Raw genomic sequence first — 22,036 nt, forward strand, 5'->3', positions numbered from 1 at the left:
ATTTTCGGCAGCCGAAATTTCGGTGCATCTCTAATTATTGGTGACATCAGAAATGGATATTATATAATAGATGCTTTTTTGAACATTTTAGCAATTTAAAAATATTAAAAAAGGATTTTTTTACATGGCACCCCTGCTCTCGACCGACGGCACCCCGGTTGGGAAACACTGATTTAGATGACAGGTATTTCAAAATTATTCAAATAACATTTGAGATGGTGTGTAATGAGATTGATGTGCTGATTAGTTCAGTTATCCAATCATATGATTTGTTGAGGCAAAGTCACATGACTTTTTGATGGTTATTTATGATGCAAATTTATTCTGTAAATGTGTTTCCATCAAAATGTAATGTGCGTAACTCAATTGAGTGCATCTAGGTGGATGGAAGCATAGCTGTATACTCATTTGTCGTCGCTTCTGCAAAATGCTTCTGCATTCTTGCCTTTTTTGGCTAAAAAGCAGTTAAATTAATTAAATAATTCATTCATTCATTCATTCTGTGGTTTTTACAAAATAATTTTGGCAGCTGTGGTTGTAAAACTAATTTACAAACAAGAAAATTTGAATGTAAACCTGCAAATTTAACAACGCACACTGCTACTAAAATCTGTTTTGTACCTTTAACATGTACTGACAACCACCATAATAAAACAGATGGTAAACGAGAACGCCACATGAAGAATCAAAGTTCTTCACAAGTAGCTTTTCCACAAGCTGAATTAGATTCTAATATACAGAAGGTGCACAGAGTCAATAACAAACACAAAACACAATCATCGTAACACACATGACACTTAAGTGCAATAAACATTCATTAAATACAGAAGATGTAACATAAAACCCAAATATAAATGTACAACTGATTACACAAACTATTAAGAAACTTTATTCAAACAAAATACTTTCAAATGTGGAGTATCACAGGGAATTCTGGGAATATCAGTTTACATTTTTTGAATTTAAATTATATGTTGATTTGTTCTTTTTTACTTTTAAAAACTGTACATTTAACAGCATTTTACTGCGAAATTACATGAAATTTCTGGTTAGATCTTTTACCGTTTTTCCCTGTATATAGTACTGGAACTTACTGTTAACCTATTAACATTTTTTTTTTCTGTAGTGTTTTTATAATATTTTACATTTAAAATTACACTAATTTTTTACAGTGTATTTAAAACACTTTCTCATGCCTCTTTGTAGATCTGTAGATATAAAAATTTTAAGAAAAAACTAAACTAAACAAATTTGAACATCTTTTTGCTGGACAGATTTAGAATATTTGAATCACTGGGTGGAATCACACACCTCACCATTAACTGATGGTGTTCTTTCTTATTCAACTGTGCGTGTTGCTGGATGGCTGGATCTGACATCACAGATGTGGTAGGCTTAGTGTAATACGTGAATTGAGCTGTTTTGGGCCATTGTCTCATAGTGCCATAATGACCGTACGAATAGCTTAAAGAGCTCGGGTGCTACCCAGCCATGTGACATGTCACAGTATAAGCATTTGCTCAAATCACCTCATTTTAATGCCTTTGGATGTGCCGCATTAGGCTCACGGAAATCAGAGAGATAAACGTGTGAAAGATTATTCTGCTGAAGTGGGGTTGTTGCCCTCGACGCCCATTGACTGTCATCCTGTGACTTGCTTCCTGTTAACAGGCTTTTTTTTTTTTTTTCCTGTAAACATTTCTCAGGAATAAAGACCCTCATAGCACTCTACGGATTTGGATAAAATCTGCTTTTTTCACTTGCTTTTTATGTTATTGTTATGGTTTGCAGTCAGGTCTGATCTTATTAGAAGTGCATGAGCGTGTCATGTGATAGATAGTACAGTGTTGTCCTACTTATTTCAATGCAAATGTGTCCCTTAATCTTTTATAGACATTTTATATCTCACAGTTGCACTAACACAAAACCGATCATCAGTGCTGCTAAACAAACCGAGGTTTAACATGTTTCCATCTCCATGGAAACCATTCATTTAACAGTGGCGTCCATCCATTTTCACAGCTGGATATTTGTTGAGTCCATTCAGCTGAAGTGTCTCACTCTGTGCCACTTGAGACGCAACTAAGCAACCTGCCAGTTTGATTGTTTTGCTCAGGCCGTGATGTTTGAGTATCTTAAGCCCTGTGTGCGATTATGATTCATTTATTATTCAGAATGTCAAACACAATAGCAATTATAAGTTAAACTTAGCCTGACCATCACTCATCTCTCACGCCACGATTTGTTTGATCTGGGAAAATCTTCATGATAGCTGTTTGCCAATGAGAACGGTTCAGTGTCTGTGTAAAACTATAAGGTTTTGTTTCACAGACAGTGATTCACGACTACTGAATAGTAAACTCATCCAGAGGACCACAGAGTGTACAACTTCTTCTGCCAGAGTTGGATTCCATGTCCTTTTTATTGCTTTAGGGAAACACCATTGGCTGTAAAATGTTTACGGTCATCCATTGCTCTGGCTGTAGATCAGGGATCCACTTCTCCTTTCTACTAACCCTTCAGCATAAAACAACATCTTCCACAGCATCTTACTTAAATTAAACCACTATTGAACTTCTATTGAACTGTCAGACTGGAAGAAACTGACCTCATGTCTCTCACGTCCCTCCTAAATACCACTAACATAGTTTACTTTAGACATGTGATGAGAATTGCATTATATTATAGTTATATTATTGCTAATTTGATCAGGTCTAGTAGAAAAAATGTTAAAACCCACTATTGTCATGGCTTTTTAACTTATGTATCATGAAACGGTAAACTGTTTGCCCAGTCAAATCAATAATTATGCTTTTCCCATCTATCTCTGTGTATCTGTCCCTTCATGAAGACCCTACCTCTTTGGGGCTGGATGTTTTTCCATTAAAACTCCATGGTGAGTTTTTCCAATTCACTCCCAGCATGCTTTGTCCTCGCTTCAGCAAACGACTGCGTTCATTCCATCTTTCATTCGTTTCCAAGAATTTGTTTGTTTTCGGCTTTAGTTTATTCTAGCACGCTGTGAGGAGAACCAAAGGATGTGCTTTTTATTGTTCCTTTTTTGTTCTGTTTTTGTATGTGGATTTGCTGTTTGGCTTTTGTGTATTTTTTTGTAATTGCTAACCTAATTTGTTTTAATTGAAAATGTTGCCTGTTGAAAAGTACTGTGCATAAAGGCCACTGTGAGAGGAACGTTAGTGAATTATAATATTTTGTTGGTCATAAGCATGTCTACGACATCAGCTTGGCATTTAAGTTAAGTTAGTCAATGTCGTTGAATTCATGGGAGAGAGAAGAGAGTTTTTGTTATAGAGTTCATCGCAAAATATTGTGTTTTGCTACGTTAGAAAACATCAGAGCTCTGTTTGTCAGTCCATCCTGTGGTTTAAACGAACATTCCCTTCAAAGTGATCATTCTGTTCCTGCTCCGTTTTTTCCCAAACAGACGACAGAGATTGTTTATTCAAAAATGCTTTTGTGTTCATATTCATATTGTTGTCGTTATGATTTTATTGACTGGTAACATTTGGAATAAGGGTGAAAAAATTATTGGTGCGGCGCGCATCGCTCTGGCCAATGGTTGAGTCAGATGTGTGCAATGCGTTTGCAGTCATTCATCTCCTTCACCCTTTAATTTGATGTGACAATTTTATTTGGACAATGTATAATCATTGGCTTGAGTGTATATGGAGAAAAACAGAGATTTTTATTAGATGCAAACTCAGAAAGTTACTTTACTTTCAAAAGGGGGGTGATTATTATTGAAGCAATGCATCATTTTGCTGCAAATATTAAATTATTTACAGGTAAGAATTAAAGCAGAGCAAAATTAAAGCTAAATGTTTTGTGTATATATATGCAGCTTCAAAGATTGAACCTCAGCAAAATGGACTTCCCTGCATCCCTCATCCCCCCGAAATATGAATCACATGTGCTGCTGTCCTTCCTCTGGCTTGACTTTCAACTTTTGTTGTGGTATCCTCACATACGTTTCAATTAGATCTTTTTCCTGCAGTGCTGTACTGTGATCTCAGAGGACGTATGCGTTTCAAAGCCTTATCATTAACATGATAAATCTTAATATTCCCCATAGCTTCCTCTTGACTGGGCTAGGCACATTAATGTGGGACACAACTGGAGCTACGCATTTCATCGGAATCATATGATTGATTTTGATGTTGTATTAAATGTTAATTAGTTTTTCCTTTTAGAGAAGTGAACAGTGTGCTTAATATCAAATGGAAGTATTAAGTATCATCAAGTGTTCCAAAACAAAACACTCCCACGCAGGAAAAAGATGGACAATTGCAGCTCAAATACAAATGGTGGATCATAAGATTTTATGATAAACAGCTTAGGAGCCATGAATTAAAGCAAATAAAATTTAATTAAACCAAAAGTCGACTGAAAAAGCGTACAAAATAATACTATAAAAATATGCTTTTTCAGTTTCCTATTTTTCCTGTTAATTTACTGCATTTTCAAATAATCATGAATAAAGAATCAGAAATGGCAACATTAAAAAAAAAAAAGTATGATTTTAGGCAATTGACTTTTAATCATTCATAAGGTGTATAAAAACAATAGATTTTAAATACTGCAGAATTGTCGGATGTTTTGGATTATACATTATGCTATACATTTATTTCTGCATGGAGCAAATCATGTATTTTGACTTCCCGAACTGATTGTTGTGCTCTGTTTTCAGGATAACAGAGAGATCTTGTGTAGTTCAGGAAAGGTTTTGATTGATGTAGGTTATGACAACTTTTATTTTTGAAAGTGTCCTCTACTCAGAAGAGCAGAGAACGAAGAAGTACAACCATCACAAACCTCAAAACTTGGTAGCTTGTAAATACCATAGACCGCTGCGCTCACACCTGGGGAAAGCATATTTTCCGGCAGCTCTCTAAGGAAAAGGGAAATCATGCCGAATCAGGCACCTTCCTCAACGATATCCCAATGAGCTGGAACACTGGAAATGGAGGGGGAAAGTTTCTGTTTCTCTTTTAGCGTTTGATGCCGGCCTCCCAAATGGCTACCACAGTGTGTGTGGACCGTGGCCGTGTGCCCGAGCCGTGTCTGAGGAAAAGCTGCTGTGAGATAATAAATGTGACGTTGAGAGAAATGTCTGCATTCTGCACGACCCTTTCATGAGCGCTGTTACACAGGCCCCGCTGGCTGACGTACACCGACCATATGGTCAGCTTGTCACGGCAAGTCCCCTGATAAGTTCAAATGAGATCCGTGGTCCTTTTTGTTGTTTAAAGCCCGCCATTGCATTGAAAACAAATGAGGGGCCGCCTTCCCCCCGATGGCGCCTCGTCTGTGGCCTGGACTGTAATGTGGCCGGGCTTTGATGGTGGACATCACAGATTGCATTATGCCCTTGAGGAAAAGCTATTAACTCATGTCAAGAGTCCTCATATGTTAAATTAAAAGTGGAAATGACATGCAAGGAGTCTTTTCAGTGAATTAGTTAGAGAGAGAGAGGAAAAACACTCTAGAAGCAGCAGAGGAAATGCCAATAGGGGGAAGACAAAATTGGCTTCTGTTTAGTAACGTCTGTCTTCCCTTCTCCTCCATCTCACTAAATATGTTTATGTTTCATAATTTATTGATTTTCGGATACATTTTTGTGTAAGCCGCTCCCCATGCCAATATTTATTTAGAATAATCCGTTCGCTCAAATGGCCCGCTGAATCACTGCAGCTTGAGTCATACTAGCCACTTTAAGTGAGACCCAGAGGAAAAGAGTGATTTCAAATACAGACAAACCAACTCCAGCGGTCGCTTCAAGGAAATTCAGATGCAATGCAAGTGTAAAGTGCACTCAAATAAGAACATGTTGACCAAATCATCTGCTGACCAAAGCCTCTTCAAAGAGCTTTTACCATAGTTGGCCAGCTTTAGTCCCACCGCTAGGAGAGGAGCGCTCAAAGTAATGCCCAGCTTTTAACTCAGACTGGCTCTTTGCAGTGTTTTTCGTCTCATCATCATTACTGGCATGACATTATAAGTGAGTGAGTGACGTGACGTGACATGTGGCCAAGTATGGTATGGTTACCCATACTAGGAATTAGTGCTCTGCATTTATCCCATCCTAAGTGCACACACACAGCAGTGAACACACACACCGTGAACACACACCCGGAGCAGTGGGCAGCCATTTATGCTGCGGCGCCCGGGGAGCAGTTGGGGGTTCGGTGCCTTGCTCAAGGGCACCTCAGTCGTGGTATTGAAGGTGGAAGAGAGCGCTGTACATTCACTCCCCCCACCTACAATCCCTGCCGGTACGAGACTCGAACCCGCAACCTTTGGGTTACGAGTCTGACTCTCTAACCATTAGGCCACGACTTCCCCATTATATACCTTTTAAAGAATATTTCCAGATTTATTATGCAAAGCACTTTGAAACGGATACAATTTCCTCTCAGATTTGTGGCGGGCAGTGTCAGCCTGTGATTTCAAAGGAATAAATGTTTAGTCACACTGGGTTTGGTTTTGTTATTAAGAACATCTGTGTACCCATCCTTCACAGTTTTCCTTCAAGAAAGTGCATCAGCTCCTCCAAACCTGAAAAAAGCCAGCTCCTCACCTGCATCCCAGACTGGAAAACTGCTAAGCTCCTTCACTTTCCTCACTGCCTTGAACTCCATGGTGGAACAGGAAGGATTTAAATGCTTCTTTGAGCTACGCTCCGTGTTTTTCTCTACACTCCGTGATGGTTAGGGCAAAGGAAGCGGCGTTTCTAAAGATCTGAGGTTATCAAAATGTCTGTTGTCTTCTCTCCTCGTTATCCCACTTGGGATTCCTGGTTTTATTAGAGGGAGAAAAAGAAAAACTGTGCACTTCACTGTGCTCTGCTCTTTAAATCCTGTGGCGGCTGAGTGTGTTTATTTAGTGCCGTGTCCTCTGTTCTACACTGACAGACAGCGAGACGTTCACGGCTGCTCCGGCCAAGGTGATATACTGACAAACCGCTCGTATCTCCCCATCAGCGGCTCACACCGGTCAGATATTTAGTTATTCCCTCCACCTCCGTCCAACACCAATAAATATGTGCCAATATCTCTCCCTGCTTTTCTTTACTTTGTATTTTTTGTATTTAGCCTTTCTCGACCAGCAATCCTTGCCTGGTGTTGGCTAAACAAAGATGTCAACATCACTCCTCATCCTGAGAGTAATTTACGACTTGATGACAGTTTTAAGGGAAGTGACGGAGTGAGAGTGCAGCTCAGCAACAGGTCACTCAACACCTATTAGTGTAATGCAAGGCTTGAAGAGTCCCGGTTCAAACACTGGACAATTCATCCACATTAACTCTCAGTCCAGGCTCCACGGTCTGCAACAATTTCATTACAATCGGCAGTTTTGTTTTGCAGTTATCTTCTCTTTTAATGCATAATGACTAGGGCTTTCAATCGATTGCATATTTGAATTGAATGAATTACATGCTGATGAATTAATAAAATTCATAGCAATTAATCACATATATCAGGGGTTGCAAACTAAAAGGCGGTGTCTGCGGTCCATGGAACTTTTCTGGGATTAAATATTAACTTTAAATTGAATTAAATTACATTAAATTGGAGATGTTCATCAGGTTAATACATGTACAGGTTAGAACATTACCAATATTTTTTTCCAGATAATATATTAATCATTTGATTTGGCTTTAGAACAATAGAAATATTAGAAACTAAGGTATGGGGTTGATATGATTTTTTTTTGCTCTTATGGTTATCTAGGCTGCATTTATTTGATCAAAAATACAGTAAAAAAAAATGTAATATTGTGAAATATTACAATTTCAAATAATTAAAAAAAGTTTTCTATTTAATAAATTCTTAATACAGTTTGAAAGAAGAAAATACTGAAAAGATGCAACATAGGATTGCTTCAGAAATCAGTACGTTGTTTTTCTTGCTGTTTTTCATCATCTTGCGCATTGAGTACTCCATATTTAGGATGCCGTGTCAAGTATTTCATCCATTCTGTTTCTCTTCTTTTCTCTTCATATTTTTTGAATGCACAAATGTGTTCCGTGTGAATGGCCCATTTTGTGGAGTAAGTGTAGTTTGAGATGCAGCCGAGGTTTCACTCACTGCGGATGAGTAGCAAAAATCTTGTTGAATTGTTCTGATGTTAATTTTTTATATTGTAGAATTACATTTAGTTCAGTTTAGTAATTTAGTTGCATTAAATTGAAACTCGTAATAATTTGTTGCTCCCATTCACATCCATTTGTGTGTATTTGAGTGTGTATATCTGCATGGCTGATGGTATCTGAAGTGTGGTTCTGTGTGAAACGGCTAATAGTCAGTGTTTTGGGAGTCTCTTGTATGTTTGAGATATGGAGGGCAGGTTTTTACAGTGCGGGTTTGTGCGGGAGTCGGACAATGACACCACATGGCTTCTGTTCTAGAATAAATTCCATATGTGAGTCCTTATCTCTCAGCTCATTTTTCTCCTTGGCTTTTTCAAAATCTTACTGACGTAAGGAATAATTCAATAGGTCCTTAATAATTTTTCTCAAATGCCAAGACTAAAATGATGCCTTCCAAAGCAGCTTAAAAGCTTCCATTTGAAGCAGCTATATAAACAAATGACAGCCATTATGTGGCATCTGTACAGACTCCTAGAGTGTATATGTATGTGTTAAGCTTTAACAACATCATTATATCCACTGGACAGAAATTTAAAACATCAGCTAGCGGTTTTCTGGTTTCGACAACTGTGGTGAAATTTTGCTTGCTAAATAAAACTTAATGTGGTTATTTTGGCCAATACAAAGTGAAATAAGAATCCTGTCGAAAGCAACATTTTTAATAATATGCATTTTACTGCAAATTTAAAAACATTTTATTTTCTCATTAACATGTGTACACATAAACATATTGTAAACTGTGTCTTCCAGATTACACTTAAACATCTAAAAACAGTTGTAGTGAACTAATAAGCCAAATAACATGTTTTTTTTTTTTACTTGCATGAAGTATGAATGTGTATTATGTTTATTGTTTACAAGCCCAGTATTTTGTTTGTGGATGTGCATTTTTTGTTTGAAACTCTTGAGAGATTTCATTCATATGCAGGAAATGTTGTCTTGATTTTTTACATCCCAACTGTGTCTCTTTTCTTGTCAGTAATGTGGCTTTAATTTTCCTGTTTTACTCTGGATGCCAGTCACCAAAAGCAGACTTTCTTTCTTTCCTTCTTTCTTTCTCTCTTTCCTTCTTTCTTTTTTTTTCTTTCTTTCTCACTCTCTATATACTTATTGTCATTTGTGACTTTTTTTTTTAATGTAGCAAATCCAAGCCACCTCCCCAGATCTCTCCCAGTAAGTCCAGCAGTGGGGAGTTCTGCATGGCTGCAGTCTTCGCCTCCTCCCACTCTTGGTTCATCACCAACCCCAACATGAAGAGAGAGAAAGGTCTGACATTGCTTTATTTAGACATCATTTTTAAGCTTTAGCTTAATTAACTGGTTTGATTATTGGTGGGTAGAATTTTTTTTTTTTTTTTTTGTATTTTATTATATTTTAGTTATTATATTATATTTTTATGTTCTATTAATTTATTATTTATTAGAAGCTCTGGTATCCTCTTTTTATTTAATTATTTTATCCTTTAAGTGGTACCAAATGGAACTGCAAAATCTATTCCACAAAATCCACAAAAAAATTGAGCTCATGTTAGAAACCAAAATCTTAATCTTCAATAACTTAGTCTTGACTTTTCTTCCCTGTTAGATCAGTCTCGCCAGGCTGTTGTTGAATCGCTGTACATCCTGAGTTGCTACGGAAACCTGGTGGAGCACGTGCTGGAGCCTCGTCCAATCAGCACGGCGCAAAAGATAGGCCACGACACGCCTCTGGAGTTGAACACCTGTCCGAGAGCCTGTTGGAATCTAGCCAGGTCTTGCCCCAAGGCTCTCAGCACCACACCTATTTACGTGCTTTTACACTTCACCTTCAGTCCGACATAAGCTCCTGACACGACCCACTGCAGTCATATCATTTACATAAAACAGCTTATATGGTGCCTTAATGAGGGCAAGCAAATGATTAACATCATGGCTTGTCACCGACCCAGACGCTGAGCTCAGTCATAATGCAATAATGCTTGTGACCAAGCGAAGAAAATGGAAACAGGCAGGGGTTGCTTTCAGAATGGCTTTCTGATCTGATTGTACATGTTAAGTGATTGTATGTACTGAGCTGTATAGCTCGTGTGGCCCACATGAGACAGGAGAAATGGAAGGTCCACCGGGCTGCGGAGAGTTTGAGTCCATTATAGCTCAGCTGGAGACTGTTATATACATCTGGCCCTTTGATATGCACTTCCTAAATTGATTTCTGTGTTTGTTTTGAGTAGGACACTGCAGTGGAATGAGCTACAACCACCTTTCAACAGCAGCCACCCCTTGGTGCTTGCCTCAGACTTTGTGCAGTACTATCAATACGTCCTGGCTAGATGTAAGTATGTGTGTGTGTCTAACTGGAGATGTTTGTTTTTAACCGTTATTGGTGCACCACAACACTAGAAACATGAACGGTAAACTCAATCTCTCCTGCCTGCCTGTTCTTGAACGGTTGCAGAGATAAATCCTTTCCATTTGATGTAGCAGTGGATGAAGCGCTTTTTTTTTTCTCCATTGGTGTTGTGAATCAGGCCTTTGTCACTCGCTAGTACATACATGCCCTGAAACTCATCATAGCGCCAAATTAACCCAGCGTTCAGATTAAACCAATTAGTGTGGCTTTAAACTCGTGTAATTTAATAACAGTTGCATAGAGAGCGCAAGCACTTTGGGTTATTGTATGAAAGGCAAGAGAATGCACTCAAGGGCAGAAGGCTCACGGATGACCACACATCTAATATATCTTGAATAAGTCAGCATTGTTGCGTTAGCTTGGATAATCATAAACATTAATGAGTAATTAGCTGTCTGGGTCCTTCAGGCCAAGCTTCACATTTCTTCTCTGCCACTAAAGCCCACGTGCTCAAGGCTAAACGGGTAGAATATTCTCTGGAAGTCGGTCTAATCACCATGCATGTGTCAGAGTGATGAAATAGCCATGCGTGAGCGGTCGTGGCAACGGCTCGGCGTGGATGCGGTCCACCAGGGGGCAAAGAAAGGTATAATGAGCTTGTTCAGTGCATTAATGCTAATGTTTAATTAAAATAAGCCAGAGATCTTTGCCCTGTGCACTTCTATTACAGCTGAACCTCACCGACCTGATACTCAGGAGAGTATGTGCATATGCATGTGGACGTGTTTATCCTGCGCCCCCGGCCCTGTGTGCCGGGCAGCCCACGACGTGCCACTTTTGATTGCTTGCTGCATTGTGTCGCAACATGAGCAGCAATAACTGACGTATCCAGTGTGTGTTTTGTTTTGCAGTATTCTCTCCCCATTAGTATATACTGTATATGTGTGTGTGTGTGTGTCTATATGCATACTTTTTCAGTTTCAGTCTGACTAAAATGGCATCTAATTTTAGTAAATGAAAATAGAATTTTAGTTCAAAAGTGCAAAATATTCATATATTTTATACAGGTGCATCTCAATAAATTAGAATGTCGTGGAAAAGTTAATTTATTTCAGTAATTCAACTCAAATTGTGAAACTCGTGTATTAAATAAATTCAATGCACACAGACTGAAGTAGTTTAAGTCTTTGGTTCTTTTAATTGTGATGATTTTGGCTCACATTTAACAAAAACCCACCAATTCACTATCTCAACAAATTCCACGACATTCTAATTTATTGAGATGCACCTGTATATTAATTTAAATGTATTAACAGGACTATGACTATGATTGGGTTATTGACTATTATTGACCATGATTGGGTTATTTGAAACACTATTTTAAAACTCTTTTTAGATTTGTTTAATAACTTGCAATGTTATTTTTTTCTTGTCATGTTTTTGTTTTAATTTAAAGAATTATCATAGTGATGCACTTTCTTTTGTCTCTTTTCATTAACATTTACTCACCTGATTACAGCAACCACTGACGTATTCGAGTTTTCAGACTAAATTTTATGCTGTTATTTTTTCTTGTCATCATTTTTGTATTGAAATCATTTTTTATTGATTTGCTTTTTTCTTCTTGTCTTCATTAATGTTGACAAAATCAAGAAACCTTTTATTACCAAATGTTTCATTTAATACATTTGCTAGATTGATCACTGAGGTCTTCTCAGCAATGTAGTTATAGGCAGGAAGTGACGCAACTTCTTTATGGATCAAGCATAAAGAAGCCTTAGCTGGGCGTTAATGTTATCAGGCTGTCGTTTTCTTTGTAATTACTTTGTTAAAGGCCACTCTGAAAGGTGAGAATACAAAGAAAGATGGCGGAAGAGAGCTGGAGATAGCAGAGGGGCATCAGTAGCAGACTGTTCCCAGGCTCAGCGGTCTCAGAAAGGGGCGGGGTGCGTGCCTTTACCCTCAAACTGTGAGGACTCGCAGCGAGCAGGGCTTTGTGATTGACAGCTCTGGTCTTGCTTCTAGATTGGATGACCTGGCTGATTAAAAATGCAGCATGTGGACGGTAGGGTCAGAGGAGCTGGAGCCTGCACGACTGGTGATAAAAGCAACCGTGGCGCCACTTCTTGGTCACTATCTCCACCTGTCCATCTGCCCAGCCTTTGGCAGCACTCTGGAAGGGGAGCATTACCCAGCCACTGCTGATGATACCCAGATGATGGGTAGATAACAAGGACGCGCTGGCCCAGCGAAGCTCATTTGGTCCAACTGACAGCGCTCAGGGAATCCTCAGCTTGCGACATTAGCTGTCGTTGAGCAGAGAGAGTGGCGGCTATGTGTCTGAGAGCTCTCTAATGAATGAGCCCAGATTTCATGAGGAAAGGTGTGAGGGTTTCATTCATAGCTGCAGGAAGGTGCAGCCTGTGACCTTTACAACTTACACACTGCATTTATTAGGCATCTTTCATTGTATTGTTGGAACAAGCGTGCAGAATATACCCAAATGCATCTGGGATTCTATAGCTATATTCAGAGTATACTAAATAAATAAGTTAATTAAATTAGTCTGTTTTCTTTTTTTTTATAGTGACAGAGTAGAAAATATAACGATAGTAATAGCAGAAACATCTGATGCAAGGGTTTATAAGTCCACAATTCTTCTTGCACTTTATTTAACTGAACATTTTAATGTATATGGAAAGTGGCCATATACAGTATTCATTTTTACCATGGACCAACCAATGAAAAAAAGCATAAAAATGAATGAAATAATTGATTAGTATTTATGTAAATATTTATATTTTTACATATTTTATTAACATATTGGCTACTATATAAATATCACTATATGAATAAATAAATATAATTTTAAATATACAGATTTGATTGTTTTTGGAATAAATAATACAATTAAAATGGATGAATTCATTCATTAATTGACTCTTTTAATTAATAAACAACTAAATTAATTAATTTATTTGTTTGTTTGTAATATGGGGAAAAATAACAGCAGTAGCACAATTCTTCACACCTCTCGTTGATTATTTTTATGTGCATAAAAAGTGGCCATACACGTCATTCATTAAAATAAAAATAATTATGAATGAATTAATAAAAATGTATACATAACTAAATATCTAAATAATACATATTTTCAAATTTACATATTTTTCACTTACTCACTTTTTTATATAATTATAGAAATAAATACTTATAAATATTTGTTTAATATATTGTTATTAGCACAATTGTAATTAGTATATTGGTTCATCTGTTTGTTTATGAAATCAATTCATTAAGTTGTTTAAAATGATAAGTGTTCATTTTTTCGAGGTAGAGTGGGGGACAATAACTACAGTAAAAGCAACAACATTAACAAAACCTAGTCTGGCTTCTTTTTCCAGGTGTCAATGCGTACACCGTTATGCACCTGAACAAACATAATTTAACTGAAAGCTTGTTTGTACATGTTTTGTGTGTTGGTGGCCAAAGCAAATTTGCAACCAGGCTGTGACTGTGATACTGCGGGTTTATGCGGTCATGGCCTGTTTCCTGTCCTTATTCTGTTGCTCACACTCTAACTCACAACAGATAAACTGCTCTTAACAGTCCAGGAGCCCTCGACCTCTTAAGCCCGGCCGTTATGAACCCACTGTAACCTGATCTACAGAGCCAGCTACTGTTCTTACGCTTCAATTATTTATTAGTCAACACTTATTGTCCCCCTGGGCTTTAGAAAGAGGGGAGGAGGAAGGCCAGAGCTTGATTGTGTTTAAGAGGTAACATGCTCTGGCTCTGTTCTGACCTATCAGAGGTCGGTAAGTCACTCTACGATTTATGTCCGCATAATGCAGCTTGCTGGGATAGCGGAGGCCGCGCTCTGGCAGCGGCTAGTGTTACTGTGATTGAGTAGGATGGATAGCGAGCAGATTTCCCCTTCAAGTGGAGGTGTCGGTGTATCTGTTACTCACACAGTAGTGACTGCGGCATGAAGCTGGCAGGAACACCTCATCCAGTGTGTCTGAACACCTGGTGTGTGAGCACTTATGTCTGCGAGACAGATAGAGTGAAGAAGAGGCAACAAGAGAGACGGGCTCCTTGTGTCCTCCAGATGAGGGCTTGACATCTTTATTATTCACTGCTGTATTATGTACATTGGTAACAAAGGCATGTGTTTGCCTGGAGGTGGGAAGGGAAACCACTGATTGTGCACATTAGTCTGAATACTTGGCGCCTGCTTAGTGAAGCCTCCAAGTGCTTCTTCTGTCACTGCCCATGCTGTCTTTGCTGCTGAAAGCTCCGCACTCTTTTATATGTCCCGCTCTCGCTCGCATACCAAAACATACTGTGAACATTTTTGTTGGCTTTCCACAGCCCAAAAATGTTAATTACTAAGTAGGTGTTTTATTGGTGCTTTTATGCAAAGTGATGTACCATGCACTTCTTACAGAGACTTCATGGAAAGAGCTGAAGATTTTATAATTGACTGTTCACTCTTTATTGTTAGCAAGGTGACCCATTATATTATATTATATTATATTATATTATATTATATTATATTATATTATATTATATTAGAGTCTTTAAAGAAGTGCACTGCATTTTATTTTAATAAGTACTCTGTATTTTTATTTTATTTGAATAAAACAAAAATATATTTTTCGTACATAATTAATTATTATTTTCTTCCTCTGTGCAGTGGCTCCTCCTGGCAGCCCTGGCCCCATTACCCGGCATGAGTCTTATGACAGTCTGGCATCCGATCACAGTGGCCAGGAGGACGAAGAATGGCTCTCACAGGTGAGTCAGAACTCTCAGCTTCCTCCCATGGCCTTCATCTCTGCCTTGGTTTAATATTAACCCTAATAAACAACACTCAAGCTACACACATCGTGCATTTCAGTGAAACAGAGTTGTTGCTGGTATAAGTCATAAAAAATGTCTTGTTTCATTATCAGCTGTGCTCACCCAGCATGGATCTTATGCATTATTTAATTTTTTCCAGTTTTTGTCATCCAAACTATTATGAATGATTGCCTGATTTATTAGAAAACACACTTTATTTATTTATTTATGAAAGTAATTATTGATATTTTGACTTATTCATTTATCATTCATCTTTTTTTCTTCTTTTTTTTGTAATTTTAGTAATTTTATTTTGGGATTTTGTCATTTTAATTAGATTTGTTTTTCATATTTCATATCAAATTTTTATATTTTATTTCAACTTTATTTCAATAAATGTAGTTTTAATAGTTTTAATTTATCAATAACGCCACTATTTATTTATTTAGACATGTACAGTGGGATCCAAAAGTTTATGAACATTAGTAAAAATTGTTCTTGTTATTTTAAATTACAAATGGTATTATCAGCATAATGAAAAGTTTTAATTGGAAAAAAACAAATAATATATATTTCAGCATTTCCTATTTCCTAAATTATTCCGAATCCCAAAACTTTGATTTATTTAAATTAGGTTCTTAATCCCAGATTTACAAAGTGGTCTCAGACTTTTGTACGTTTTATGATGTAATACTCTAGTTACGCAGACGCAACAGGTCCAGCATGTGTGTGGCAGTTTTTGTGTGGCCTGACTGGCCTCAGCCAAAGCTCTTAAATCTTAAGGTTGTTAATGCACCAGCATTAGCGACAGCATACTTCCCCATCACATCCCGCCTGCCTAAGGACACCATTAACACTTGCAGCGACAGCTATTGGCTGAACACAGCCTAAACCCTGTTGATGGCTCTATTTATCTGCTTTATATGCGATTGCAATTAGTCTGCTTGTCTGTTGTGTGTTATGGCAACATAGCATAAAAAGCACAGTCCTCTGTGAGTGCTGTGGCAGCAGGCTGTGTGTAATAAGTGCTGTCAGTGAGAGGCGGCTGCAATATGGCGGGCTCAAGGCGAAGTGTGGAGAGAGTGCAGAGGGGGGCAACATCTGGCCATGTCCCCCACGAAAGCAGAATAAAAGCCAGTGCCGCATCTGTTTCTCTCAGGGCTGTGTGACACTGTTGGTGTTAACTACAGAGAAAAAAAACACACACATACCGCTGGCCTCATTTACACAGATGTGACAGGAAGAGGACAGAAGAGTTGACCCCACACCATGCTCTTTCAGAAAAGATGGAGAAATGAAGAGGAGAGAGAGATGCTGGCTGGATGGACGGTCTTCTCCTCCACTCCTCCCTCTCTCTTGCTTCATGATGTTAGTGTCTTTCTGTGCCATGTTAATGCGGTCCACTGGGGAGGAAGAGTGGCGTCTGTCTAACCTCGCTTCCCCTCCTCAGATTTGATACTGTTGGTCAAAAACAGACACTTGCCCACAGAAGTTTTTTTTTTTAATTGAACGTTATTATAGATATTAAATACTTTATTAATTAGGCGTTTCAGCTTTTATAAAGTGTTTTTCTGTTAAGTTTCATGTATGAGATTTCGAAGATGTGCTAAGTGATAAGACAACAAAGTGGAACATCAGAAATTTATTTTTTATCACTTAATAATTTTAATAGTCATCAGAAATTTAGGAATGCAGATAATATTTTATATTTTAAGAAAAATTAATAATAATAATAATACATGGATCCATTTTTAATACATTTTTTATCATTTATTATTATTATTATTATTATTATTATTTTATTTTAATCATATATATATATATATATCTACCAGTTGAGAACATTTGTTCTAATAAGAAAACAAATGTTTTGCATTGTGAATTGTGTTTTTATTTTTTTACTGTTGATGTAACTGATGTTGTGTGAGTGGAGAAAAATAATAAAATAAAAATAAATAATAATAATAAATAGTGCTGTCAAACGATTAATCGCATCAAAATAAAAGTTTTTGTTTACATAATATATGTGTGTGTGCTGTGTATATTTATTATGTCTATATAAATACACACACATACATATATAAACAGCATATTTTTCTTAAATATATACATTAAATATATTTATCTGTAATATAAATAATATACAATGCAAATATTTTCAAAATATATACTGTATGTGTGTGTATTCATATATACATAATGAATATACACAGTACACACAGATATATTAAGTAAACAAAAACTTTTATTTTGGATGCGATTAATCTCGATTAATCGTTTGACAGCACTAATAATAAATAAATAAATAATTACAAAAATCTGATGCATAGAATAAAGTCCTGTTTGATTCACCTGAATATTGTGCACTCAAAAATATATTACTTTGCTGAAGTTACTTAGCTGTTTAAGTGCTCATCTCTATTGATGTTATACTTTACAGGTGGAAATTGTGACCCACACCGGCCCTCACAGGAGACTCTGGATGGGCCCTCAGTTTCAGTTCAAGACCATCCATCCGTCGGGTCAGACCACTGTTATCTCCTCCAGTTCTTCTGTACTACAGTCACAGGGGCCCAGCGACACCCAGCAGCCTCTTCTTGATTTCGACACAGATGACCTGGACTTGCACAGCCTCAGGTGCCGACACTAAACACACATTCACACACAATGCTGCTCACATTACCAGCTGCTATCATCAACACCCAATTCACAATGTGACAGCATAGACTCATGTTACTAACCACAGAAATTCACTAAATACACATACTGACCATCTCTAGCCAGCACTTGTACAGTACAAACACTCTGTCCATCTATCATTCATTTTATTGTTCTATCTGTCTATCTGTCTGTCTGTCTATCTGTCTGTCTGTCTGTCTGTCTATTGTTCATTGTCTGTCTGTCTGTCTGTCGTTCTGTCTATCTGTCTGTCATCTATCTGTCTGCCTGTCTATCTATCTGTCTGTCTGTCTGTCTGTAGTTCTGTCTGTCTGTCTGTCGTTTTGTCAGTCTATCTGTCATTTATCTATCTGTCTATCTTTCTGTCTGCTGTTCTATCATTTTATCTTTCTATAATTTCATAATTTGGTGGTGTTTTTACAGCAATTATTGAGATATGTTTAATATTTAAATGCTGAATTAATTAATCAGCATGCTATGTCATTAAATCGATTAAATTTGTTAGGTAATTAACTGAACCTCTTAATTCACACTTCACATTGCTAACTGTCGTCACTCACACTGTTGTGGCTAATGCTAGTGTAGGAGTCTAATTCACAATTTTTGAATATCTCTTGTCCTTATGTTGCAGAATTCAGCCGGTGCGTTCAGAACCCGTTAGCATGCCTGGCTCGTCTCGCCTGGTGGCCGACCGTAGAGGCCAGTCTACAGTCATAGATACCGGCTCAGGTAAGACCACTGGCTGCTATTATGGTTTTTTCAACAGGATCTAAAGCATTTGGATTGCAAAAAACAGTTACCAGTATGATGAATCTGCAAGAATCCTCTCTAGCTTGACTCAACTTTCTTTTCTGAGCATTAGAACACTTTATGCATTTTAACTTCATGGTATGTTACACAGAAACAGATAAAACCTGGCTGAAAAACTATCAGCAGTCTACATTTGGTAAATAGGCTTATTGTGACCTTTGTGTTAGATTAGATGGATGTTGTTTGGAGGGATGTTGATTCCTTTTTTTTTCATTCCTCCAATTGTCATGTTAAGATAATCCAATCAACAAAGATCTGGTCAGGCTTGTACTTTTAAAAGATTTCTCTCCATTTTGAACCTGTGTAGGCATTACAGTCTAAACAAAACAAGAGAGAAAATCAATTTCAGAGAATTAAAGTACACTGCACTGTTTGCTCTTTTTCAGTCACAAAGTGATATTTTGCTGTGTATGCTTACACATATATGTGTGCGACACAGTCTTTCATGTTTCATTGAAATCAAAGCACCACATTTGTGAAGCTCCGAAATGTGGTTTGTCAGTAGAAGGTAGGCCGTGTTGACTGTTGTGATGTTTAGTGCTTGGTCTGTAGACACACGTTAGCTGCATCGCACTGTCAGGAGTTTTCATCTTTGAGATTGCACTGACTCTCTGCGGTGTCTTCAAACGGACCTGATGTTACTTTGCATCTAGTGACTTCCTGTCAAGAAAACAGTCTCGTCATCATCTCACGTCGCCCCTCCTTTAAACCCTCACCTCGAAAAGAAAGAAAGTAACCATCTTTATCACACAGCTCCCCTCCCTCTCTTTCTCTCTTCTCTGGCCTGTCTGGAGGAGAGCTGCCGGAGTCGTCTTTATGGGTCAATGCTTATCAGTCTGTGTGTGATTGCTGAGCTCTCAGGGCTTCAAGCAGTGTGGCGCCTCCTCTTATCAGTGCTCATCACTTTGTCTTTGTGCCTTCAAAAGACTGCACAGCCCTGTTTATCCCGCAGAGCGCAGACACACCTCCTCTACCGCGATGTCTCTCTCTAGTCCAGGCTGACCTGGAGGATCTGATGCTGTCTTGTAGGACACTGTCTCTGTCTTGTTTTCTGTTTAGGCTTGGTTTAGGCTGTCTCACCCATTTGCCCAGTTTATGTCTCTTGCATTGTCGTGTGTTCTGTTCCAATACCTAGTGAGCCTATGTATACACTAAGTAGGCATTTTTTAAGGCAACTTTACTGCCTTAAGGCCAGCATTTATGTAAACGGTTATCTCAGATGCCCAAAAGATTTTTTTTCCCCGAACTTAATGTGTTGACAAAAATGTTGAATAATTAATAATTATTTAATGAAGAAAATAAAGAATTAATAATTAAAATATTTACTTTTTTTGTAATTTTTTATACTCATTTTATATTTTTATTTTGTATTTATAATAAAATAAAGTGTGTATTTTATTCATTATTTTTTATTTTTTTTATAACTAACTAAAGGGTGTTTTCTCAAGAACTTCATTTATTGACAAATTTGTAGAATAAAATAAAATGCATTAATTAAAATATTCTTATTTCATTTTTATTATTAGAACTTTTAGTCTGGAATAAACAAAATTGACAAATTTTTATTTTTACATCTTGCAACACAGCACATACAATGTGGATAAAATATATACTTTTTTCTTTTTATAATAAAATAGTGTATTTTTGGCATTTTTATTTTATTACAAATAAAATAATTATATATAAAATAAAATAAAATATTTAAAAGGAAGGAAGGATGGATGGAAGGAAGGAAGGAAGAAAGAAAGGTGTTTTGGGGTTTTCTCCAGAACTTTGTCTTTTGACAAATTTGTAAAATAAAATAAATGCATTAATTAAAACTATTGTAATATATGTCATATATTGTAAACTCTTTTTATAATAACGTGTTTATACATTTTATTTAATTATAATTAAAATAAATAATAAGTCATTTAAAAAAAAAGTCAACTTAATTATACCTTGTTCTGGCCACATTCTAAGTCAGCATTACATGTACCCTTTGTGGAGAAGTCAATCCCAGAATGCATTGCGACAGTCCTGGCTGTGCGCAAGTGTTGATTTTCATAAAAAGTTTTAATTAATTAGATACTTGAAAGGTGTGATTAAATAATATTTTAAATATAATAATTAAATTAGTTGGAATATGCTGAATATGTGAATATACACAAATGATTGAATATGCTGTGTGTATTTGTGTATGCTTAAAGCTTTATTTGACCATATGTAGACAGCAAGGCAGCCCACTAGGTTTTGCAACAGATCTGTGGTCTTTACATTGTAAAGTAAGTGCTTCAGAAAGATCACATGAAGATATCAGAGCCTCCTGGCTGTTATATATTAATGTTACTGTGCTGTGTGTGTTTATGTGGTGTCCTTTGTGTTAGATACCACCCCTAAGGGAGCTGGCTCCATGTGGCCATTTCTGCCGGATGTGTGTGCTGACACTAAACCCATCATAAGCAGCGCCCGTCTGCTTGACACAGCGTATCAGGAAAAAGAAAGAATCTCACAGCCACTGTCTCAGCTTCCCAAAATCAATTGGACATGCAGTCAGCATTATCGATACTCCTATCTGGTCCCCGGAGCGTCACCCTGGCCCTTCTAGACTACACAGCGCATTGTGCGAGAGAAGACAGGAGGCGCTTTATCTATTTGAACCATTAAAGCGAGCAGGAATACAAGTCTCTTTTGATTGTATTTTGTTATGACTCAGTAGCAGAAACACCCCGTCATTTGTTCGGGGTCCGGTATTTTCCTTCCTGGCCCGGTTGTTATGTGTGTGGCGAGGCGGGGTGGCAGGGGCCTGTCGGAGATCGGGAGATGAGCGGGCGAGAGTGCACGAAAGATGCTGGCGTGTTGTGAGTTTACTGTCACGTTCTGGAAGAAGCTTGACTGATAGCTGCAAGTGTGTCTTGTATTGTGAGAGGGGCGATGACGCGTGTTTTTGTTTGTGCTCATCTGTTTGAGTGTATATTGTTTTTATGGTGGGGTATGGATTTAAAATGCCAAATATGAGTACAAATAACTGAAGTTACTGGTTGGTCAGTAACTTTATTAGGAATTGCAATGTAACTACATGGTTTTAATTGAAAACGATATACCATGGTCTTCTAAAGAAAATGTATGTCAAGAGTTGGAATGTACCATTATGCATGTATTTTAGATGCCTAAAAGGTTATTTTTTTCCTCCAAAACAAATTAATTAAAAAAAAAAAAAAAAAA

The 22,036-nt window shown here is 37.4% G+C and overlaps 1 protein-coding gene across 1 annotated transcript in view; it reads left to right on the forward strand.

Moving 5' to 3' along the window:
- The window catches only part of LOC107685068 (breast carcinoma-amplified sequence 3-like), a 269,249-nt gene that overhangs the window by 102,057 nt on the left and 145,156 nt on the right, over window positions 1-22,036 (forward strand). Inside the window, exons 17-22 of the mRNA XM_016481528.1 lie at window positions 9,312-9,436; window positions 9,755-9,920; window positions 10,380-10,480; window positions 15,198-15,298; window positions 17,784-17,980; window positions 18,654-18,751. Coding sequence (XP_016337014.1) covers window positions 9,312-9,436; window positions 9,755-9,920; window positions 10,380-10,480; window positions 15,198-15,298; window positions 17,784-17,980; window positions 18,654-18,751 — 788 coding nt within the window. The remainder of the gene's footprint in view (window positions 1-9,311; window positions 9,437-9,754; window positions 9,921-10,379; window positions 10,481-15,197; window positions 15,299-17,783; window positions 17,981-18,653; window positions 18,752-22,036) is intronic.

The sequence above is a fragment of the Sinocyclocheilus anshuiensis genome, unplaced genomic scaffold (assembly GCF_001515605.1).
Source record: "Sinocyclocheilus anshuiensis isolate Anshui unplaced genomic scaffold, SAMN03320099.WGS_v1.1 scaffold914, whole genome shotgun sequence".
Lineage (NCBI taxonomy): Eukaryota > Metazoa > Chordata > Actinopteri > Cypriniformes > Cyprinidae > Sinocyclocheilus > Sinocyclocheilus anshuiensis.